This window comes from Pseudophryne corroboree, chromosome 4 (genome assembly GCF_028390025.1).
Source record: "Pseudophryne corroboree isolate aPseCor3 chromosome 4, aPseCor3.hap2, whole genome shotgun sequence".
Lineage (NCBI taxonomy): Eukaryota > Metazoa > Chordata > Amphibia > Anura > Myobatrachidae > Pseudophryne > Pseudophryne corroboree.
Genome location: NC_086447.1, coordinates 1,884,794 through 1,909,348, shown reverse-complemented (window position 1 = coordinate 1,909,348; position 24,555 = coordinate 1,884,794). Strand labels below are relative to the sequence as shown.

The window sequence follows — 24,555 nt, the reverse complement described above, 5'->3', positions numbered from 1 at the left end:
ATCCTTCAGCCTCACGTAGTTCTGACTCTGCTGGAATTGTTCAACGGCCTTTGCATCATCGCACCCCTTCCACCACTTCACAACAGCACATACTATTCTAATCCCTAAACCCGCACAGGACCCACAATTGGTGACCTCATACAGGCCCATTATGTTATTAAATACCGACATAAAACTATTTACTAAGATTTTAGCGTATCGGCTACAAACTATTCTCCCCCACACTTTAACTAACCACCAACTTGGCTTTGTCTGCAATACACATTCGGTTAAGGGAATTAGGGCGGCGGTCGCTGCAGTTATAGCTTCTGCTCAATTGCCCCAATCCAGAAATATACTCCTCAGTTTAGACACCACTAAGGCCTTCGATACAGTACTTTGGCCCCATCTATTCAAGGTCTTAGAACGTAGACTATTCCACCAAGACTTCATTGATATTATTCGCTACTTATACGATTCTCCCTCTACTACCCTCTTACTTAATGGACATATTAGCAGCCGGTGGTTATGCGCCGTGGCACGCGGCAAGGTTGCCCCTTGTCTCCCCTGCTATTTAACTTGGCCATAGATCCCCTACATCGTTTGCTGTTAAGTGATACTCAGTTTCATGGAATTCAGGTTGGTCGCAGAGACCTAAAACTTACTGCATTTGCCGATGATCTACTGCTTTATATCTCAGACCCGGGGGCTTCATTGACCCATATATTTAATTTACTGCAGGCTTATGGACAAGTTTCAGGCTTCAATGTTAACTGGGCAAAATCGGTGGCATTCAGATTGGGGAATGGTTCATTTTTTGAAGCATGGGGTGAGGAACCTACCATTGCAATGGAGTTCAGATCACATAACTTATCTGGGGATTCGAATATCGAGAAAGCCGGAGCGATTATATGCCCTAAATTTTACCTCGGCCATCCGAACAATTGAAACAGAACTTGAGACCTGGAAATCTATGCCTCTATCATATATGGGGAGGGCTAGCTTGATTAAGATGATATAATTCCCCCGTTTGATGTACTTTAGGTAAAAGTACATGCGGCATGGCTTGAATAAAGACGTTCAACGTCTCAATTTTCTTTTTAGAAGATTTATTTGGCAGGGAGGGAGACCACGCATAGCGTTGATCAAGCTCCAGCAGACTGCAGGAAATGGGGGAATTAATTTCCCTAATATTCTCTGGTACTCCCAAGCGGCCCAACTATGATACCTCCATGACTGGGTGCATAATGACAACATGTACACAAACACAGACTTAGATAGGGAATTTTTACAAGGGGGGGGATCTAATTACCTTTCTACATCTACACGATTGGGGGGTGTCCGAGGAGCTGAGGAGGAACCCACTATTGTGGAACATTAAGAAGCTATGGACGGATATGCGACATAAACTTGATCTAAATGCCCACAAATCATTACATCTTCCGTTCATGGCTAATTCTGACTTCCAAGATGGTCGGGCACAATATCCGTTTAATATATGGCGGTTGGGGGGGGGTGTCCAGGATCGGTGATCTAGTAGATATACAGGGCTCGAGGCCGCTCACATTCCAGGAGTCCACTACTAAATATCCAGTTTTGCTGGCCTATCCTGTGGCTCAACACTATGTTTCATCCACTATCGGATGTTTTTCACCTGGGGATTGGGATAATCCGTTGGATAGAATGCTGAAACAAACCCCCAAGGTTCGTAAGGCAATTTCCACTGCATATGGGTACTTTCGGAACGTCCTAGATTACTCGAGGGGACTGGGAGGTATTGTGTCTTGGAGGGATTGTCTCCCAGACATTGAGACTACGGACTTACTTGCGGCACATGTAAAGGCCTGTAAATTATTTCCTTCTTCTAGGTATAAAGAAATGTCTCTTAATATTTTACACAGGACTTACTTATTGCCTCATAGACGATACCTGATAGGACTTGCTGACACACACGCATGTTGGAAATGTGGCGCTCTCCAGGCGGATCTCTTTCACTGCCTGTGGACATGTTCTATAATCAGACAGTTTTGGATATATATAAGAAACTACTTGACGGCCAATCTGGTGAACTATTGGAGGTTGTCTCCGGAGTGGGCGCTTTTCGGTATCCTACCACTGAATCAACACCTCTCTTGGGGCAGTAAAAAGCTGCTGCTGGCAGTTAGTATAGCGGCTAGGAAGGCCATTCTGCAGGTGTGGATAGCTAGGGATCCTCCTACTCTATCATTATTTAAAGCCAAACTATTCTCTCTCTTTAGGATGGAGTGGATAAGCATCCTGCTGGAAAAAGATACTAAGATACATAATTTTTTTGAAGTTTGGGAGAGCTATATAACGACCTTGTCGACAACGGTTAGGAAACCGCTCCATGACTCCTTGTCCAATACAGAATGGTTTCTAACTAGAATGGCTGCGGAAGATCCGCCGATTGTGCTTTAAAATTGACTGACACTCGGGGCTTCGGGGGCGGATGGGTGGGGAAATAAGGTACGGCCATGTTTTTTTTTTTTTTTTTTTCTTCTAATGTATAAGTCTGGGTCAATCGACTGAGCTGGATTTTGGATCGGTGGAGCCGGTGGTCTCCGGGGACATGTCTCATGCAGATGTGATACTGTTGCTTGCTTATAATGGATTTGTCTCTTGATTAAGGACTCAACTGTATTCTCCCTTGTTCTGTTTTTATATGTTACCCTTCTACCGAAGATTTGAAGTATAGTGAATGTTTATGTATGTATTGCATATATTGCTTCAATAAAAAATTATGTTAAAAAAAAAAAGAATTTGCCCCTCAGTGTTCAGGAGTCTGAAGCCGGCTCCTGGGAGACAGATCTTAGTGCAGAGGTTCCCAAATGTGGTCCACAAGGCACCCAACAGTCCAGGGTTTAGGAATATCCATGGCTCAGCACAGATCGTTACATCATATTGACTGAGGTGCTAATGAAGTCACCTGTGGCCAAGCAGGGATACATTTATAACCAGGACTGTGTTTGGGAACCTCTATCTTAGTGTGCAATGTATGGGCTTGTTCTAGATTCATTCCGCAGATAGAACACCCGGACAGGAAAGTCTCATGCACGGACTGGTGCGAATAAATGGGAAAGGGATGGTGCCGGCAGTGAGCGGGTGCGTGGCATCGGGGTGAATGGGAAAGGGACGGTGCCGGCAGTGAGCGGGCGCGTGGCATCGGGGTGAACGGGAAAGGGACGGTGCCGGCAGTGAGCGGGCGCGTGGCGTCTGGGGGGAAAGGGATGGTGCCGGCAGTGAGCGGGTGCGTGGCGTCGTGCTGAACGGGAAAGGGACGGTGCTGGCAGTGAGCGGGCGCGTGGCATCGGGGGGGAAAGGGACAGTGCTGGCAGTGAGGGGGTGCGTGGCATCGGGGTGGGAAGAGATGGTGCCGGCAGTGAGCGGGTGCGTGGCGTCGGGGGGGGAAAGGGATGGTGCCGGCAGTGAGCGGGTGCGTGGCGTCGGGGGGAATGGGACGGTGCTGGCAGTGAGGGGGTGCGTGGCGTCGTGCTGAACGGGAAAGGGACGGTGCCGGCAGTGAGCGGGTGTGTGGCGTCTGGGTGAATGGGAAAGGGACGGTGCCGGCAGTGAGCGGGTACGTGGCGTCTGGGGGAAAAGGGACGGTGCCGGCAGTGAGCGGGTGCGTGGCGTCGGGGGGGGGAAAAGGGACTGTGTCGGCAGTGAGCAGGTGCGTGGCGTCGGGGGTGAATGGGAAAGGGACGGTGCCGACAGTGAGGGGGCGCGTGGCATCGGGGTGGGAAGGAATGGTGCCGGCAGTGAGCGAGTGCGTGGCGTCGGAGGGGAAAGGGACGGTGCCGGCAATGAGCGGGTGCGTGGCGTCGGGGGTGAATGGGAAAGGGACGGTGGCGGCAGTGCGCAGGTGCGTTGCCTCGGGGGGGGGGGGGGGGGGAGCGGGCGCGTGGCGTCTGGGGGAAAAGGGTGTGTGGCGTCTGGGTGAAAGGGACGGTGCCGGCAGTGAGCGGGTACGTGGCGTCTGGGGGAAAAGGGACGGTGCCGGCAGTGAGCGGGTGCGTGGCGTCGGGGGGGGGAAAAGGGACTGTGTCGGCAGTGAGCAGGTGCGTGGCGTCGGGGGTGAATGGGAAAGGGACGGTGCCGACAGTGAGGGGGCGCGTGGCATCGGGGTGGGAAGGAATGGTGCCGGCAGTGAGCGAGTGCGTGGCGTCGGAGGGGAAAGGGACGGTGCCGGCAATGAGCGGGTGCGTGGCGTCGGGGGTGAATGGGAAAGGGACGGTGGCGGCAGTGCGCAGGTGCGTTGCCTCGGGGGGGGGAGCGGGCGCGTGGCGTCTGGGGGAAAAGGGACGGTGCCGGCAGTGAGCGGGTGCGTGGCGTCGGGGGGGGAAAAGGGACTGTGTCGGCAGTGAGCAGGTGCGTGGCGTCGGGGGTGAATGGGAAAGGGACGGTGCCGACAGTGAGGGGGCGCGTGGCATCGGGGTGGGAAGGAATGGTGCCGGCAGTGAGCGGGTACGTGGCGTGAGTCATGATTGGAGAGGGAGGCATAAGGGGCAGCCAGTGCAGAGCTAGCCATGCCACCTATGATGTGCCCATTCTGGACTATGCCCCCTGGTCCTGAACAGCAAGGTTGGGAGGTGACATGTCCAGAGATAATAACAGACTCCCCCCTACAATGACAGATCAGAGGTGGTATCTGTAGTGTCGCCAGTATTTCCACACGCCATTGTTCCTCCATACATTGGTTCCCGTACGAAGCCATGTACTTAGGACTAGCCTGAAATGCGCCCGTTACTGGGTGTACGCTACATGGTGGCCTTCATCAGGCATTGTGCCGCAGCTTTTTCCAGTAACTGCTCCTCCCTCTGCACCAGCGGACATTCTCCGTACCCATAATATGGAGGCTAATGGGAAGATACGTTCTGATGTGTAGGGTTCTGTCTTCCCATGGACATCAGGCCCAATCTCCATCCATCACCTTCTCCATCTGGAGCCTTGGTCTGTTCAGGATTGGTCACATGTAGACATCGCATAGGTGACTGTTACGTATCGATGCTTAGTATCACACTCACAATCTCACTCACTGATTGGTTGTTATCCACAGTAATCTTACACCAAACAGCAGTGATAGGATGAGTGTTTCTACTAGAGCGGAGCAGCTTCGGTTGTACTCGGATCTCAAAATGGCATCTTATTGGCTCACAGATATCACGTGTTTTAGCTAGCCAATAAAAAAAATTCAGATAAAACCAAACTGGTGTTAAATCCGAACCCGCTCATCTCTAGTTTTTACCTATACACATACCATCCCCACCCTACATCCGGAACATACTCTCTGAAGAAGCCAGGGTGGTGAAACACAGGTTACGTTGGATACACACTGAGCAATATATCAGCTGTTCGGTCGAATGGCTGATATATCGCAAGCAGGTCGGTGGATGGGTATAAACGTTATGTCTGTAAATGATACCGTTCACTGACATTGCATCAGCTCTGTAGCATAGCAGATATATACAGTGGGGCAAAAAAGTATTTGGACAGCCACAGTGACTCACTTAAAAAGATGAGAGGGGTCTCTAATTTCCATCATAGGTACACTTAAACTGTGAGACAGAATCTGGAAATCACATTGTATGATTTTTAAACAATTTACTTATAGATTCTTGTGGAAAATAAATATTTGGACACCTACCAAGCAGCAAGATTTCTGGCTCTCACAGATCTGTTACTTCTTCTTTAAGAAGCTCTTCTATCCGCCACTTGTTACCTGCATTAGTGGCACCTGTTTGAACTGGTTATCTGTATAAAAGACACCTGTCCACACCCTCAAACAGTCAGACTGCAATCTCTCCACCATGGCCAAGACCAGAGAGCTGTCTAAGGACACCAGGGACAAAATTGTAGAGGTGCACAAGGCTGGGATGAGCTACTCGACAATAGGCAAGCAGCTTGGTGAGAAGAGATCAACTGTTGGCGCAATTATTAAAAAATGGAAGAAATACAAGATCACTGACAATCTCCCTCGACCTGGGGCTCCATGCAGGATCTCACCTTGTGGGGTTTCAATGTTCTTGAGAACACTACGTCATCAAGGATTGAAATCCCACAGCGCCCGAAAAGTCCCCCTGCTTAAGCTAGCACATGTCCAGGCCCGTCTAAAGTTTGCCAGTGACCATCTGGATGATCCAGAGGAGGATTGGGAGAATGTAATGTGGTCAGATGAGAGCAAAATCAAACTTTTTGGTATAAACTCCACTCGCCGTGTTTGGAGGGAAAAGAATGATGAATGGCATCCCAAAAACACCATACCCACTGTGAAGCATGGGGGTGGAAACATCATGCTTTGGGGCAGCTTTTCTGCAAAGGGGACGAGGCGACTGATCCGTATTAAGGAGAGGATGAATGGGGCCATGTATCGTGAGATTTTGGGCAGGAACCTTCTTTCCTCAGTAAGAGCATTGAAGATGGAACGTGGCTGGGTCTTCCAGCATGACAATGACCGCAAACACACCACCCGGGCAACTAAGGAGTGGCTCCGTAAGAAGCATTTCAAGGTCCTGGAGTGGCCTAGCAAGTCTCCAGACCTCAACCCAATAGAAAATCTGTGGAGGGAGTTGAAAGTCCGTGTTGCCCGGCGAAAGCCCCAAAAAACATGACAGATCTAGAGAAGATCTGCATGGAAGAGTGGGCCAAAATACCTGCTACAGTGTGTGCAAACCTGGTCAAGAACTACAGGAAACATTTGACCTCTGTAATTGCCAAATGAGGTTATATTACAAAGTATCAAGTTCAACTTTCTGATTGTCCAAATATTTATTTTCCACAAGAATAAACAAATAAATAGTGTAACAATCATACGATGTGATCTCCATATTCTGTCTCTCACAGGTGAAGTCTATGATGGAAATTACACACCTCTCTCATCTTTATAAGTGGTCAACTGGCACAATCAGTGGCTGTCCAATTACTTTTTTGCCCCACTGTATATAGAAATATATATACACACACACACAAGAATATCGGCACATCTGGCTGTGTGCACGAGTGTTCTGCCCGTACACTTGCTGTGGGAGCTGATGTCACAGCTGGGCAGGAAATTTCAGGAGGACATATCAAGCAGCTAATCGGTAAGTTAATTACCTGGATCAGATGCTCTGTCAGCGCAACCTCTGGTCCACTGACGTGTCATCATAGTGTGTACCTAGCTTAATCAGCACTGGGATCCCTCTTCACTGCACGGATACCAAAGTAGGATCCACCGCAACACAAACTTGTTCTCTGACCTCCATCTGCTGAATGCCATATCAGCTCATCCTTGGTACAGCTAATTTGAGAATCATTCCCTCCAAGCATGGTGTTTCTTCTGTAGCCAGACCCCCTGATCCCTCACTGCCTGCAGAGACAGGAGGGGGGTGTTACAGCGTTTTAGCGGTCCTCACCAGTCCAAAAAGTTATGTCTTCTACATGCTGACTGAAGGTCTCCACTGCAGCTTCTGGGGGACTCACAATGAATCTTACACATCTTGTGCTTCACGGGTCGGAACACAAAGTTGTCGCAGGGAGCCAAGTCTGGACTCTATGGCAGGTAACCAAGCTCCTAGATCCATTAATGGGCTAGAAAATCCACCACTTTCCTGGACTTGTGGGTAGGTGCATTGTCATGATTGAGAAGGGCACCAGCACCATGAGTTCTTGGACGCCACGTGCAAATGGCTTCCAGCAGTACTGGCAGGCATTGTTTAGTGTACCAGTCCCCAGTGAGTGGTACGATGGCTACATGACCAGTCTTGGCCACAAAAACAGCCACTATCTGCTTGGCCACACTGCACTCACGTCTGACCTTCTGTGGCAGCGCACCTCCAACTGGGACCCACTGGGCCAACTGTTTGGTCTCATAGTCGCACAATATTGTCTGTAAAAGCAAAATAATCATGCATGGCTTATCTGTGCCTTACATGAATATATACGGGGGGGGGGGAGAAGAGAGAGCGCGTGTGTGTGAAAGGGGGGGGGGGTGGAGATGTCTGGGTCAGAGAGGAGGAGGAGGCTCTGATGCTAAGCATAGACCCCACTGAAAATTCTTCTGGTTGGAGGTGCAGAGTATTTTATGGCTGTAAAATGAAAATACAAATTGATTTATTCACAAGATTTATTGAATCTCAGGATTAATTGTACAATGTCAGCAGCTTCGGTTGTTATGTTACATTAGAGGCGTTTATTGAATAATAAAAAAAAATCTAAATAAAAAACCAAACACTTAAATTAAAAACCCCTTTACAGTAGACATCAGACACACTGCTGATAAGCCAGTGTTATTCTGCATGCACAAGGCTCCAGGAGAAGAGAAGAAATTGGGAGACACAGTAACATAGGGGATACACGATTCTGGAGTGATGTCCGCACAGCGGAGGGTTCATGTGTCTTCACATCTCCAAGAAGCTGGCAGAGACATAACAAAATCAGCGGCAAATATACCTCACCACATATTACTATACAGGCCTCAACATCCATCCTAACCCACCACATATTACCATAGAGGCCTCAGCATCCATCCTAACCCACCACGTATTATCAGAGGCCTCAACATCCTGACCCACCACGTATTTTCATAGAGGCCTCAACATCCATCCTAACCCACCACGTATTACTATAGAAGCCTCAGCATCCATCCTAACCCACCACGTATTACTATAGAAGCCTCAGCATCCATCCTAACCCATCACGTATTACTATACAGGCTTCAACATCCATCCTAACACACCACGTATTATCAGAGGCCTCAGCATCCTGACCCGCCACATATAACTAGAGAAGCCTCAGCATCCATCCTAACCCACCACGTATTACCATAAAGGCCTCAACATCCATCCTAAACTACCACGTATTATCATAGAGGCCTCAGCATCCTGACCCACCACATATTACTATAGGGGCCTCAGCATCCATACTAACCCACCACGTATTATCATAGAGGCCTCAACATCCATCCTAACCCACCGCGTATTATTATAGAAGCCTCAGCATCCATCCTAACCCACCACATATTACTATAGAGGCCTCAACATCCTAACCCACCACGTATTACTATAGAGGCCTCAACATCCATCTCCTAACCTACCACGTATTATCATAGAGGCCTCAGCATCCTGACCCACCACGTATTACTACAGAGGCCTCAGCATCCATCCTAACCCACCGCGTATTACTATAGAAGCCTCAGCATCCATCCTAACCCACCACGTATTACTATAGAGGCCTCAGCATCCATCCTAACCCACCACGTATTACTATAGAGGCCTCAACAGCCATCCTAACCCACAACGTATTACTATAGAGGCCTCAGCATCCATCCTAACCCACCACGTATTACTATAGAGGCCTCAACATCCATCCTAAAACACCACATATTACTATAGAAGCCTCAGCATCCATCCTAACCCACCACGTATTACTATAGAGGCCTCAGCATCCTAACCCACCACGTATTTTCATAGAGGCCTCAACCTCCATCCTAACCCACTACGTAATAATATACAGGCCTCAACATCCATCCTAACCCAGCACGTATTACTATAGAGTACTCAACATCCATCCTAACCCACCACATATTACTATAGAGGCCTCAGCATTCATCCTAACCCACCATGTATTACCATAGAGGCTTCAACATCCTTACCCACCACGTATTACCATAGAGGCCTCAACATCCATCCTAACCCACCACGTATTATCATAGAGGCCCCAACATCCTGACCCACCACGTATTACCATAGAGGCCTCAGCATCCATTCTAACCCACCACATATTACTATAGAGGCCTCAGCATTCATCCTAACCCACCATGTATTACCATAGAGGCTTCAATATCCTAATCCACCACTTATTACTATCAAGGCCTCAGCATCCATCCTAACCCACTACGTAATAATATACAGGCCTCAACATCCATCCTAACCCAGCACGTATTATCATAGAGGCCTCAACATCCATCCTAAACCACCACGTATTATCATAGAGACCTCAACATCCATCCTAACCAACCACGTAATAATATACAGGCCTCAACATCCATCCTAACCCACCACGTATTACTATAGAGGCCTCAACAGCCATCCTAACCCACCACGTATTATCATAGAGGCCTAAACATCCATCCTAACCCACCACGTATTACAATAAAAGCCTCGGCATCCACCCTAACCCATCACATATTACTATACAGGCCTCAACATCCATCCTAACACACCACATATTACTATAGAAGCCTCAGCACCATCCTAACCCACCGCGTATTATCATAGAGGCCTCAACATTCATCCTGACCCACCACATATTACCATAGAGGCCTCAACATCCTTCCTAACCTACCACGTATTATCAGAGGCCTCAGCATCCTGACCCACCACATATTACTATAGGGGCCTCAGCATCCATCCTAACCCACCACGTATTATCATAGAGGCCTCAACATCCATCCTAACCCACCACGTATTACTATAGAAGCCTCAGCATCCATCCTAACCCACCACGTATTACTATAGAGGCCTCAGCATCCATCCTAACCCACCACATATTACTATAGAGGCCTCAACAGCCATCCTAACCCACAACGTATTACTATAGAGGCCTCAACAGCCATCCTAACCCACCACGTATTATCATAGAGGCCTCAACAGCATCCTAACCCACCACATATTATCATAGAGGCCTCAACATCCATCCTAACCCACCACGTATTACAATAGAAGCCTCAGCATCCATCCTAACCATCCACGTATTACTATAGAGGCCTCAATATCCATCCTAACCCACCACGTATTACCATACAGGTCTCCGCATCCTAACCCACCACGTATTACTACAGAGGCCTCAACATCCATCCTAACCCACCACATATTACTATAGAGGCCTCAACATCCATCCTAACCTACCACGTATTATCATAGAGGCCTCAGCATCCTGACCCACCACGTATTACTACAGAGGCCTCAACATCCATCCTAACCCACCACATATTACTATAGAAGCCTCAGCATCCATCCTAACCCATCACATATTACTAGAGGCCTCAGCATTCATCCAACCCACCACGTATTATCATAAAGGCCTCAACATCCATCCTAACCTACCACGTATTATCATAGAGGCCTCAGCATCCTAACCCACCACGTATTACTATAGAAGCCTCAGCATCCATCCTAACCCACCACGTATTATCAGAGGCCTCAACATCCTGACCCACCACGTATTACTACAGCGGCCTCAACATCCTAACCCACCACGTATTACTATAGAAGCCTCAGCATCCATCCTAACCCACCACGTATTATCAGAGGCCTCAACATCCTGACCCACCACGTATTACTACAGCGGCCTCAACATCCTAACCCACAACGTATTACCATAGAGGCCTCAACATCCTAACCCACCACGTATTACCATAAAGGCCTCAACATCCATCCTAAACTACCACGTATTATCATAGAGGCCTCAACATCCATCCTAACCCACCACGTATTACAATAGAAGCCTCAGCATCCATCCTAACCATCCACGTATTACTATAGAGGCCTCAATATCCATCCTAACCCACCACGTATTACTATACAGGTCTCCGCATCCTAACCCACCACGTATTACTACAGAGGCCTCAACATCCATCCTAACCCACCACATATTACTATAGAGGCCTCAACATCCATCCTAACCTACCACGTATTATCATAGAGGCCTCAGCATCCTGACCCACCACGTATTACTACAGAGGCCTCAACATCCATCCTAACCCACCACATATTACTATAGAGGCCTCAACATCCTAACCCACCACGTATTACTATAGAGGCCTCAACATCCATCTCCTAACCTACCACGTATTATCATAGAGGCCTCAGCATCCTGACCCACCACGTATTACTACAGAGGCCTCAGCATCCATCCTAACCCACCACGTATTACTATAGAGGCCTCAGCATCCATCCTAACCCACCACGTATTACTATAGAGGCCTCAACAGCCATCCTAACCCACAACGTATTACTATAGAGGCCTCAATAGCCATCCTAACCCACCACGTATTATCATAGAGGCCTCAACAGCCATCCCAACCCACCACGTATTATCATAGAGGCCTCAACATCCATCCTAACCCACCACGTATTACAATAGAAGCCTCAGCATCCATCCTAACCCTCCACGTATTACCATACAGGTCTCCGCATCCTAACCCACCACGTATTACTACAGAGGCCTCAACATCCATCCTAACCCACCACATATTACTATAGAGGCCTCAACATCCTAACCCACCACATTACTATAGAGGCCTCAACATCCATCCTAACCTACCACGTATTACTATAGAAGCCTCAGCATCCATCCTAACCCACCGCGTATTATCATAGAGGCCTCAACATCCATCCTAACCCACCACGTATTACTATAGAAGCCTCAGCATCCATCCTAACCCACCACGTATTACTATAGAGGCCTTAACATCCTAACCCACCACGTATTTTCATAGAGGCCTCAACCTCCATCCTAACCCACTACGTATTACTATCGAGGCCTCAGCATCCATCCTAACCCACCACGTAATAATATACAGGCCTCAACATCCATCCTAACCCACCACGCATTACTATAGAGGCCTCAGCATTCATCCTAACCCACCATGTATTACCATAGAGGCCTCAACATCCTTACCCACCACGTATTACCATAGAGGCCTCAACATCCATCCTAACCCACCACGTATTATCATAGAGGCCTCAGCATCCTGACCCACGACGTATTACCATAGAGGCCCCAACATCCTGACCCACCACGTATTACCATAGAGGCCTCAGCATCCATTCTAACCCACCACGTATTACTATAGAGGCCTCAGCATTCATCCTAACCCACCATGTATTACCATAGTGGCTTCAATATCCTAATCCACCACTTATTACTATCAAGGCCTCAGCATCCATCCTAACCAACCACGTAATAATATACAGGCCTCAACATCCATCCTAACCCACCACGTTTTATCATAGAGGCCTCAACATCCTAACCCACCACGTATTACTATAGAGTACTCAACATCCATCCTAACCCACCACATATTATTATAGAGGCCTCAGCATTCATCCTAACCCACCACTTATTACTATAGAGCAGTGGTTCTCAAACTCGGTCCTCAGGACCCCACACAGTGCATGTTTTGCACCAGCAAGTACACAGGTGTATTAATTACTCACAGACATTTTAAAAGGTCCATAGGTGAAGCTAATTATTTCACTTGCGATTCTGTGAGGAGACCTGCAAAACATTTACTGTGTGGGGTCCTGAGGACCGAGTTTGAGAACCTGTGCTATAGAGGCCTCAACATCCATCCTAACCCACCATGTATTATCATAGAGGCCTCAGCATCCTGACCCACCACATATTACTATAAAGGCCTCAGCATCCATCCTAACCCACCACGTATTACTATAGAGGCCTCAACATCCTAACCAACCACGTATTACTATTGAGGCCTCAGGATCCATCCTAACCCACCACGTAATATACAGGCCTCAACATCCATCCTAACCCACCACATATTACTATAGAAGCCTCAGCATCCATCCTAACCCACCACGTATTACTATAGAGGCCTCAGCATTCATCCTAACTCACCATGTATTACCAAAGAGGCCTCAACATCCATCCTAACCTACCACGTATTATCATAGAGGCCTCAGCATCCTGACCCACCACGTAATTACCATAGAGGCCTCAACATCCATCCTAACCTACCACGTATCATCATAGAGGCCTCAGCATCCATCCTAACCCACCACGTATTATCATAGAGGCCTCAACATCCATAAACCACCACGTATTACTATAGAGGCCTCAACATCCTAACCCACCACGTATTTTCATAGAGGCCTCAACATCCATCCTAACCCACCACATATTACTATAGAGGCCTCAACATCCATCCTAACCCACCACATATTACTATAGAAGCCTCAGCATCCATCCTAACCCACCACGTATTACCATAGAGGCTCGAGTACTCTGTTACTACCCCCACACACCTCAGTACCCCGGATAGTCAGGACTGGTCAGTAAGAGCTAGACAGGTGATGGGAGCAGGAGGACACTGTACAGCCTGAGGGTGATACTGTATATAGCCCAGTAGCAGACTCACCTCCAGTCTGGTTTATGCTTGCGCCTCTATCAGCTGATGTGTTTCTGGCCTCATAACATCCTCCAGCCTCTCCTTCTCAGCCTCCTCTTCCTGTAGCTGAGAAACAATAGAATTAGTACAAGAATAGTCCACAATTACAGTTACATGATTACTGGCTGTTCCCAACATGAGCTGGCACATTCACAGCACAGCCTCGGCAGCGGATTTACTGCATGTGTCCAGAGCCATAGCATAGCCTTGGCCCGAGGTTCTCTCAATGTGTCCAGAATCATAACATAGCCTCAGCTGGTGGTTCTCTGCACACGTCCGGATCTAAGGCATGCTGAGAAGAGGCCTCTGCTTTGCATTGCTTGAGCATCAGAAGGAGAACCACATATTGTCAGACAAGCAGAACCAGACAGATTATTATTATCCTCCTTTATTTACATGGCGCCACAAGGGTTCCGCAGCGCCCAATTACAGAGTACATAACCAAATAATCAAACAGGAAGACAGCAACTTACAGTTGACTACAATATAGGACAAGTACAGGGTAAATAACCATAGCTACATCAGCAGATGACACTGGAATAAGTATCAGGTGGCAGAAGACTGCTGGATGCTGGATGTGGTACAGTTGAAGGTTATTAACGTAAGACAAAGGATAAGCACATGAGGGAAGAGGGCCCTGCTCGTGAGAGCTTATATTCTAAAGGGGAGGGGTAGACAGACAGGGGTGACACAGACGGGGTACATAGAGAGCGTGGACAGGAGGGTTAGGATGAGATTTGGCTGGGTTTGGTGAAGAAGTGGGTCTTGAGAGCCCCTTTGAAGTTTTGTAGAGAAGGAGAGAGTCTGAGGGGGAGAGATAGGGAATTCCAGAGAACAGGTGCAGCACGTGAGAAATCTTGGAGGTAGGAGTGGGAGGAGGTAATCCGTAGGCAGGAGAGTCGGCGTACATTAGCAGAGGGAAGAGGACGGGTGGGAGAGTAAAGAGATATAAGGTCAGAGATGTAGATGGGAGAGGAGTGGGTGAGGGCTTTGTAAGCGAGTGTGAGGAGCTTGAAATGGATTCTGAAAGGGAAGGGGAGCCAGTGAAGGTCTAGTAAGAGAGGAGAAGTGGACGTAGTGCGTTTGGAAAGGAAAATGAGCCGGGCAGCTGCATTGAGGATAGATTGGAGTGGAGAGAGGTATTTGTCAGGAATGCCAGTCAGGAGGAGATTACAGTAGTCCAGTCTGGAGATGAGCAGTGAGTGGATAAGAGTCTTAGTAGCATCCTGGGTCAGAAAGGGTCTGATCCTGGAAATATTTTTTAGATGAAAACAGCAGGTTTGTGAGAGGTGCTGAATGTGTGATGTGAAGGAGAGGGAGAAGTCAAGGATTACTCCAAGACAGCGCACTTGGTGGCTTGAGGAGACAGTAGTGCCATCAATAGTTAATGAGATTGTAGGAGTTGAGGTTATTTGGGAGGGAGGGAAAATGATCAGCTCGGTCTTAGACATGTTAAGTTTAAGAAAGCGCTGGGACATCCAAACAGAGATAGCAGAGAGATAGCTGCAGATACGAGTGAGGAGAGCAGGGAGAGGTCTGGAGAGGAAAGATAGATTTGAGTGTCATCAGCATAGAGATGATATTGGAAACCAAAAGAACTAATGAGCTTACCTAGTGAGGACGTGTAGAGAGAGAAGAGGACCAAGGACAGAACCTTTGCAGTGGCAGCAGCTTTAGCAATGCACACAACCCAACTGTCAGTGTCTGGAGAGGTCATTACCCTCAGCCAACTGGAATGTAGTATTAGAACAATAATGACCGCACACCTACATCAGAACATTGTTAGCTGCTCTCCCCGGGTATACTACAGTCTCCAACCCCCCCAACATAGATCACAGCATGTCAGCTGCTCTCCCCGGGTACACTACAGTCTCCAACCTAGATCACAGCATGTCAGCTGCTCTCCCCGGGTATACTAGTATCCAACCCCCCCAACCTAGATCACAGCATGTCAGCTGCTCTCCCCAGGTATACTACAGTCTCCAACCCCCCCAACCTAGATCACAGCATGTCAGCTGCTCTCCCCGGGTATACTACAGTCTCCAACCCCGCCAACCTAGATCACAGCATGTCAGCTGCTCTCCCCGGGTATACTACAGTCTCCAACCCCCCAACCTAGATCACAGCATGTCAGCTGCTCTCCCCGGGTATACTACAGTCTCCAACCCCCCCCAACCTAGATCACAGCATGTCAGCTGCTCTCCCCGGGTTTACTACAGTCTCCAACCCCCCAACCTAGATCACAGCATGTCAGCTGCTCTCCCCGGGTATACTACAGTCTCCAACCCCCCCCAACATAGATCACAGCATGTCAGCTGCTCTCCCCGGGTATACTACAGTCTCCAACCCCGCCAACCTAGATCACAGCATGTCAGCTGCTCTCCCCGGGTATACTACAGTCTCCAACCCCCCAACCTAGATCACAGCATGTCAGCTGCTCTCCCCGGGTATACTAGTATCCAACCCCCCCAACCTAGATCACAGCATGTCAGCTGCTCTCCCCAGGTATACTACAGTCTCCAACCCCCCCAACCTAGATCACAGCAGGTCAGCTGCTCTCCCCGGGTATACTACAGTCTCCAACCCCCCAACCTAGATCACAGCATGTCAGCTGCTCTCCCCGGGTATACTACAGTCTCCAACCCCCCAACCTAGATCACAGCATGTCAGCTGCTCTCCCCGGGTATACTAGTATCCAACCTCCCCCAACCTAGATCACAGCATGTCAGCTGCTCTCCCCAACCCCCCAACCTAGATCACAGCATGTCAGCTGCTCTCCCCGGGTATACTACAGTCTCCAACCCCCCCAACCTAGATCACAGCATGTCAGCTGCTCTCCCCGGGTATACTACAGTCTCCAACCCCCCAACCTAGATCACAGCATGTCAGCTGCTCTCCCCGGGTATACTAGTATCCAACCTCCCCCAACCTAGATCACAGCATGTCAGCTGCTCTCCCCGGGTATACTACAGTCTCCAACCCCCCCAACATAGATCACAGCATGTCAGCTGCTCTCCCCGGGTATACTAGTATCCAACCCCCCCAACCTAGATCACAGCATGTCAGCTGCTCTCCCCGGGTATACTACAGTCTCCAACCTAGATCACAGCATGTCAGCTGCTCTCCCCGGGTATACTAGTATCCAACCCCCCCAACCTAGATCACAGCATGTCAGCTGCTCTCCCCAGGTATACTACAGTCTCCAACCCCCCAACCTAGATCACAGCATGTCAGCTGCTCTCCCCGGGTATACTACAGTCTCCAACCCCGCCAACCTAGATCACAGCATGTCAGCTGCTCTCCCCGGGTATACTACAGTCTCCAACCCCGCCAACCTAGATCACAGCATGTCAGCTGCTCTCCCCGGGTATACTACAGTCTCCAACCCCCCAACCTAGATCACAGCATGTCAGCTGCTCTCCCCGGGTATACTACAGTCTCCAACCCCCCAACCTAGATCACAGCATGTCAGCTGCTCTCCCCGGGTATACTACAGTCTCCAACCCCCCAACCTAGATCACAGCATGTCAGCTGCTCTCCCCGGGTATACTAGTATCCAACCACCCCCAACCTAGATCACAGCATGTCAGCTGCTCTCCCCGGGTATACTACAGTCTCCAACCCCCCCAACATAGATCACAGCATGTCAGCTGCTCTCCCCGGGTATACTACAGTCTCCAACCCCCCAACCTAGATCACAGCATGTCAGCTGCTCTCCCCGGGTATACTACAGTCTCCAACCTAGATCACAGCATGTCAGCTGCTCTCCCCGGGTATACTAGTATCCAACCCCCCCAACCTAGATCACAGCATGTCAGCTGCTCTCCCCGGGTATACTACAGTCTCCAACCCCCCCCAACCTAGATCACAGCATGTCAGCTGCTCTCCCCGGGTATACTACAGTCTCCAACCCCCCAACCTAGATCACAGCATGTCAGCTGCTCTCCCCGGGTATACTACAGTCTCCAACCCCCCAACCTAGATCACAGCATGTCAGCTGCTCTCCCCGGGTATACTACAGTCTCCAACCCCCCCAACCTAGATCACAGCATGTCAGCTGCTCTCCCCGGGTATACTACAGTCTCCAACCCCCCAACCTAGATCACAGCATGTCAGCTGCTCTCCCCGGGTATACTAGTATCCAACCTCCCCCAACCTAGATCACAGCATGTCAGCTGCTCTCCCCGGGTATACTACAGTCTCCAACCTAGATCACAGCATGTCAGCTGCTCTCCCCGGGTATACTAGTATCCAACCCCCCAACCTAGATCACAGCATGTCAGCTGCTCTCCCCAGGTATACTACAGTCTCCAACCCCCCCAACCTAGATCACAGCATGTCAGCTGCTCTCCCCGGGTATACTACAGTCTCCAACCCCCCAACCTAGATCACAGCATGTCAGCTGCTCTCCCCGGGTATACTACAGTCTTCACCCCCCCCCCCCCAACCTAGATCACAGCATGTCAGCTGCTCTCCCCGGGTATACTACAGTCTTCACCCCCCCCCCCCCCCCCCAACCTAGATCACAGCATGTCAGCTGCTCTCCCCGGGTATACTACAGTCTCCACCCCCCCCCCCAACCTAGATCACAGCATGTCAGCTGCTCTCCCCAGGTATACTATAGTCTCCAACCCCCCAACCTAGATCCTAGCATATCAGCTGCTCTCCCCGGGTATACTACAGTCTCCATCCCCCCAACCTAGATCACAGCATGTCAGCTGCTCTCCCCGGGTATACTACAGTCTCCAACCCCCCCAACCTAGATCACAGCATGTCAGCTGCTTTCCCTGGGGATACTACAGTCTCCAACCCCCCAACCTAGATCACAGCATGTCAGCTGCTCTCCCCGGGGATACTACAGTCTCCAACCCCCCCAACCTAGATCACAGCATGTCAGCTGCTCTCCCCGGGTATACTACAGTCTCCAACCTAGATCACAGCTTGTCAGCTGGTCTCCCCGAGTATACTACAGTCTCCAACCCCCCAACCTAGATCACAGCATGTCAGCTGCTCTCCCCGAGTATACTACAGTCTCCAACCCCCCAACCTAGATCACAGCATGTCAGCTGCTCTCCCCGGGGATACTACAGTCTCCAACCCCCCCAACCTAGATCACAGCATGTCAGCTGCTCTCCCCGGGTATACTACAGTCTCCAACCTAGATCACAGCTTGTCAGCTGGTCTCCCCGAGTATACTACAGTCTCCAACCCCCCAACCTAGATCACAGCATGTCAGCTGCTCTCCCCGGGTATACTACAGTCTCCACCCCCCCAACCTAGATCACAGCATGTCAGCTGCTCTCCCCGGGTATACTACAGTCTCCAACCCCCCAACCTAGATCACAGCATGTCAGCTGCTCTCCCCGAGTATACTACAGTCTCCAACCCCCCAACCTAGATCACAGCATGTCAGCTGCTCTCCCCGGGTATACTACAGTCTCCACCCCCCCAACCTAGATCACAGCATGTCAGCTGCTCTCCCTGGGTATACTATAGTCTCCAACCCCCCAACCTAGATCCTAGCATATCAGCTGCTCTCCCCGGGTATACTACAGTCTCCAACCTAGATCACAGCATGTCAGCTGCTCTCCCCGGGTATACTACAGTCTCCAACCCCCCCAACATAGATCACAGCATGTCAGCTGCTCTCCCCGGGTATACTAGTATCCAACCCCCCCAACCTAGATCACAGCATGTCAGCTGCTCTCCCCGGGTATACTACAGTCTCCAACCTAGATCACAGCATGTCAGCTGCTCTCCCCGGGTATACTAGTATCCAACCCCCCCAACCTAGATCACAGCATGTCAGCTGCTCTCCCCAGGTATACTACAGTCTCCAACCCCCCAACCTAGATCACAGCATGTCAGCTGCTCTCCCCGGGTATACTACAGTCTCCAACCCCGCCAACCTAGATCACAGCATGTCAGCTGCTCTCCCCGGGTATACTACAGTCTCCAACCCCGCCAACCTAGATCACAGCATGTCAGCTGCTCTCCCCGGGTATACTACAGTCTCCAACCCCCCAACCTAGATCACAGCATGTCAGCTGCTCTCCCCGGGTATACTACAGTCTCCAACCCCCCAACCTAGATCACAGCATGTCAGCTGCTCTCCCCGGGTATACTACAGTCTCCAACCCCCCAACCTAGATCACAGCATGTCAGCTGCTCTCCCCGGGTATACTAGTATCCAACCACCCCCAACCTAGATCACAGCATGTCAGCTGCTCTCCCCGGGTATACTACAGTCTCCAACCCCCCCAACATAGATCACAGCATGTCAGCTGCTCTCCCCGGGTATACTACAGTCTCCAACCCCCCAACCTAGATCACAGCATGTCAGCTGCTCTCCCCGGGTATACTACAGTCTCCAACCTAGATCACAGCATGTCAGCTGCTCTCCCCGGGTATACTAGTATCCAACCCCCCCAACCTAGATCACAGCATGTCAGCTGCTCTCCCCGGGTATACTACAGTCTCCAACCCCCCCCCACCTAGATCACAGCATGTCAGCTGCTCTCCCCGGGTATACTACAGTCTCCAACCCCCCAACCTAGATCACAGCATGTCAGCTGCTCTCCCCGGGTATACTACAGTCTCCAACCCCCCAACCTAGATCACAGCATGTCAGCTGCTCTCCCCGGGTATACTAGTATCCAACCTCCCCCAACCTAGATCACAGCATGTCAGCTGCTCTCCCCGGGTATACTACAGTCTCCAACCCCCCAACCTAGATCACAGCATGTCAGCTGCTCTCCCCGGGTATACTACAGTCTCCAACCCCCCCAACCTAGATCACAGCATGTCAGCTGCTCTCCCCGGGTATACTACAGTCTCCAACCCCCCAACCTAGATCACAGCATGTCAGCTGCTCTCCCCGGGTATACTAGTATCCAACCTCCCCCAACCTAGATCACAGCATGTCAGCTGCTCTCCCCGGGTATACTACAGTCTCCAACCTAGATCACAGCATGTCAGCTGCTCTCCCCGGGTATACTAGTATCCAACCCCCCCAACCTAGATCACAGCATGTCAGCTGCTCTCCCCAGGTATACTACAGTCTCCAACCCCCCCAACCTAGATCACAGCATGTCAGCTGCTCTCCCCGGGTATACTACAGTCTCCAACCCCCCAACCTAGATCACAGCATGTCAGCTGCTCTCCCCGGGTATACTACAGTCTTCACCCCCCCCCCCAACCTAGATCACAGCATGTCAGCTGCTCTCCCCGGGTATACTACAGTCTTCACACCCCCCCCCCCCCCCAACCTAGATCACAGCATGTCAGCCGCTCTCCCCGGGTATACTACAGTCTCCACCCCCCCCCCCAACCTAGATCACAGCATGTCAGCTGCTCTCCCCAGGTATACTATAGTCTCCAACCCCCCAACCTAGATCCTAGCATATCAGCTGCTCTCCCCGGGTATACTACAGTCTCCATCCCCCCAACCTAGATCCTAGCATATCAGCTGCTCTCCCCGGGTATACTACAGTCTCCATCCCCCCAACCTAGATCACAGCATGTCAGCTGCTCTCCCCGGGTATACTACAGTCTCCATCCCCCCAACCTAGATCACAGCATGTCAGCTGGTCTCCCCGGGTATACTACAGTCTCCAACCCCCCCAACCTAGATCACAGCATGTCAGCTGCTTTCCCCGGGGATACTACAGTCTCCAACCCCCCAACCTAGATCACAGCATGTCAGCTGCTCTCCCCGGGGATACTACAGTCTCCAACCCCCCCAACCTAGATCACAGCATGTCAGCTGCTCTCCCCGGGTATACTACAGTCTCCAACCTAGATCACAGCTTGTCAGCTGGTCTCCCCGAGTATACTACAGTCTCCAACCCCCCAACCTAGATCACAGCATGTCAGCTGCTCTCCCCGAGTATACTACAGTCTCCAACCCCCCAACCTAGATCACAGCATGTCAGCTGCTCTCCCCGGGGATACTACAGTCTCCAACCCCCCCAACCTAGATCACAGCATGTCAGCTGCTCTCCCCGGGTATACTACAGTCTCCAACCTAGATCACAGCTTGTCAGCTGGTCTCCCCGAGTATACTACAGTCTCCAACCCCCCAACCTAGATCACAGCATGTCAGCTGCTCTCCCCGGGTATACTACAGTCTCCACCCCCCCAACCTAGATCACAGCATGACAGCTGCTCTCCCCGGGTATACTACAGTCTCCAACCCCCCAACCTAGATCACAGCATGTCAGCTGCTCTCCCCGAGTATACTACAGTCTCCAACCCCCCAACCTAGATCACAGCATGTCAGCTGCTCTCCCCGGGTATACTACAGTCTCCACCCCCCCAACCTAGATCACAGCATGTCAGCTGCTCTCCCTGGGTATACTATAGTCTCCAACCCCCCAACCTAGATCCTAGCATATCAGCTGCTCTCCCCGGGTATACTACAGTCTCCAACCTAGATCACAGCTTGTCAGCTGGTCTCCCCGGGTATACTACAGTCTCCAACCCCCCCAAACTAGATCACAGCATGTCAGCTGCTCTCCCCGAGTATACTACAGTCCCCAACCTAGATCACAGCTTGTCAACTGGTCTCACCGAGTATACTACAGTCTCCAACCCCCCAACCTAAATCACAGCATGTCAGCTGCTCTCCCCGAGTATACTACAGTCTCCAACCCCCCCAACCTAGATCACAGCATGTCAGCTATTCTCCCCGAGTATACTACAGTCTCCAACCCCCCAACCTAGATTACAGCATGTCAGCTGCTCTCCCCGGGTATACTACAGTCTCCAACCCCCCAACCTAGATCACAGCATGTCAGCTGCTCTCCCAGAGTATACTACAGTCTCCAACCCCCCAACCTAGATCACAGCATGTCAGCTGCTCTCCCCGGGTATACTAGTATCCAACCTCCCCCAACCTAGATCACAGCATGTCAGCTGCTCTCCCCGGGTATACTAGTATCCAACCTCCCCCAACCTAGATCACAGCATGTCAGCTGCTCTTCCCGGGTATACTACAGTCTCCAACCCCCCAACCTAGATCACAGCATGTCAGCTGCTCTCCCCGGGTATACTACAGTCTCCAACCCCCCAACCTAGATCACAGCATGTCAGCTGCTCTCCCCGGGTATACTACAGTCTCCAACCCCCCCAACCTAGATCACAGCATGTCAGCTGGTCTCCCCGAGTATACTACAGTCTCCAACCCCACAACCTAGATCACAGCATGTCAGCTGCTCTCCCTGGGTACACTACAGTCTCCAACCCTCCAACCTAGATCACAGCTTGTCAGCTGGTCTCCCCGGGTATACTACAATCTCCAACCCCCCAACCTAGATCACAGCATGTCAGCTGGTCTCCCCGAGTATACTACAGTCTCCAACCCCCCAACCTAGATCACAGCATGTCAGCTGCTCTCCCCGGGTATACTACAGTCTCCAACCTAGATCACAGCATGTCAGCTGCTCTCCCCGAGTATACTACAGTCTCCAACCCCCCAACCTAGATTACAGCATGTCAGCTGCTCTCCCCGAGTATACTACAGTCTCCAACCCCACAACCTAGATCACAGCATGTCAGCTGCTCTCCCTGGGTACACTACAGTCTCCAACCCTCCAACCTAGATCACAGCTTGTCAGCTGGTCTCCCCGGGTATACTACAATCTCCAACCCCCCAACCTAGATCACAGCATGTCAGCTGGTCTCCCCGAGTATACTACAGTCTCCAACCCCCCAACCTAGATCACAGCATGTCAGCTGCTCTCCCCGGGTATACTACAGTCTCCAACCCCCCCAACCTAGATCACAGCATGTCAGCTGCTCTCCCTGGGTACACTACAGTCTCCAACCCTCCAACCTAGATCACAGCTTGTCAGCTGGTCTCCCCGGGTATACTACAATCTCCAACCCCCCAACCTAGATCACAGCATGTCAGCTGGTCTCCCCGAGTATACTACAGTCTCCAACCCCCCAACCTAGATCACAGCATGTCAGCTGCTCTCCCCGGGTATACTACAGTCTCCAACCTAGATCACAGCATGTCAGCTGCTCTCCCCGGGTATACTACAGTCTCCAACCCCCCAACCTAGATTACAGCATGTCAGCTGCTCTCCCCGAGTATACTACAGTCTCCAACCCCCAACCTAGATCACAGCTCGTCAGCTGCTCTCCCCGGGTATACTACAGTCTCCACCCCCCCAAACCTAGATCACAGCATGTCAGCTGGTCTCCCCGAGTATACTACAGTCTCCAACCCCCCAACCTAGATCACAGCATGTCAGCTGCTCTCCCCGGGTATACTACAGTCTCCAACCTAGATCACAGCATGTCAGCTGCTCTCCCCGAGTATACTACAGTCTCCAACCCCCCAACCTAGATTACAGCATGTCAGCTGCTCTCCCCGAGTATAC

At 50.6% G+C, this 24,555-nt stretch overlaps 2 protein-coding genes across 7 annotated transcripts in view; one reads left to right on the top strand and one right to left on the bottom strand.

Moving 5' to 3' along the window:
• Positions 1 to 2,670, top strand: part of IFT172 (intraflagellar transport 172) — a 553,694-nt gene extending 551,024 nt beyond the window's left edge. For 3 of the 4 annotated variants that reach the window (XM_063914906.1, XM_063914909.1, XM_063914907.1), the window contains one exon: positions 2,238 to 2,670. In XM_063914906.1, the coding sequence (XP_063770976.1) occupies positions 2,238 to 2,418 (181 nt within the window). In that variant the 3' untranslated portion in view covers positions 2,419 to 2,670. The remainder of the gene's footprint in view (positions 1 to 2,237) is intronic. The other variant, XM_063914905.1, reaches the window with a different exon arrangement.
• A 5,413-nt stretch (positions 2,671 to 8,083) lies between these two features.
• Positions 8,084 to 24,555, bottom strand: part of KRTCAP3 (keratinocyte associated protein 3) — a 59,046-nt gene continuing 42,574 nt past the window's right edge. For 2 of the 3 annotated variants that reach the window (XM_063919439.1, XM_063919441.1), the window contains exons 6-7: positions 14,138 to 14,233; positions 8,084 to 8,391 (exon numbers count right to left, since the gene is read on the bottom strand). In XM_063919439.1, the coding sequence (XP_063775509.1) occupies positions 14,150 to 14,233 (84 nt within the window). In that variant the 3' untranslated portion in view covers positions 8,084 to 8,391; positions 14,138 to 14,149. The remainder of the gene's footprint in view (positions 8,392 to 14,137; positions 14,234 to 24,555) is intronic. The other variant, XM_063919440.1, reaches the window with a different exon arrangement.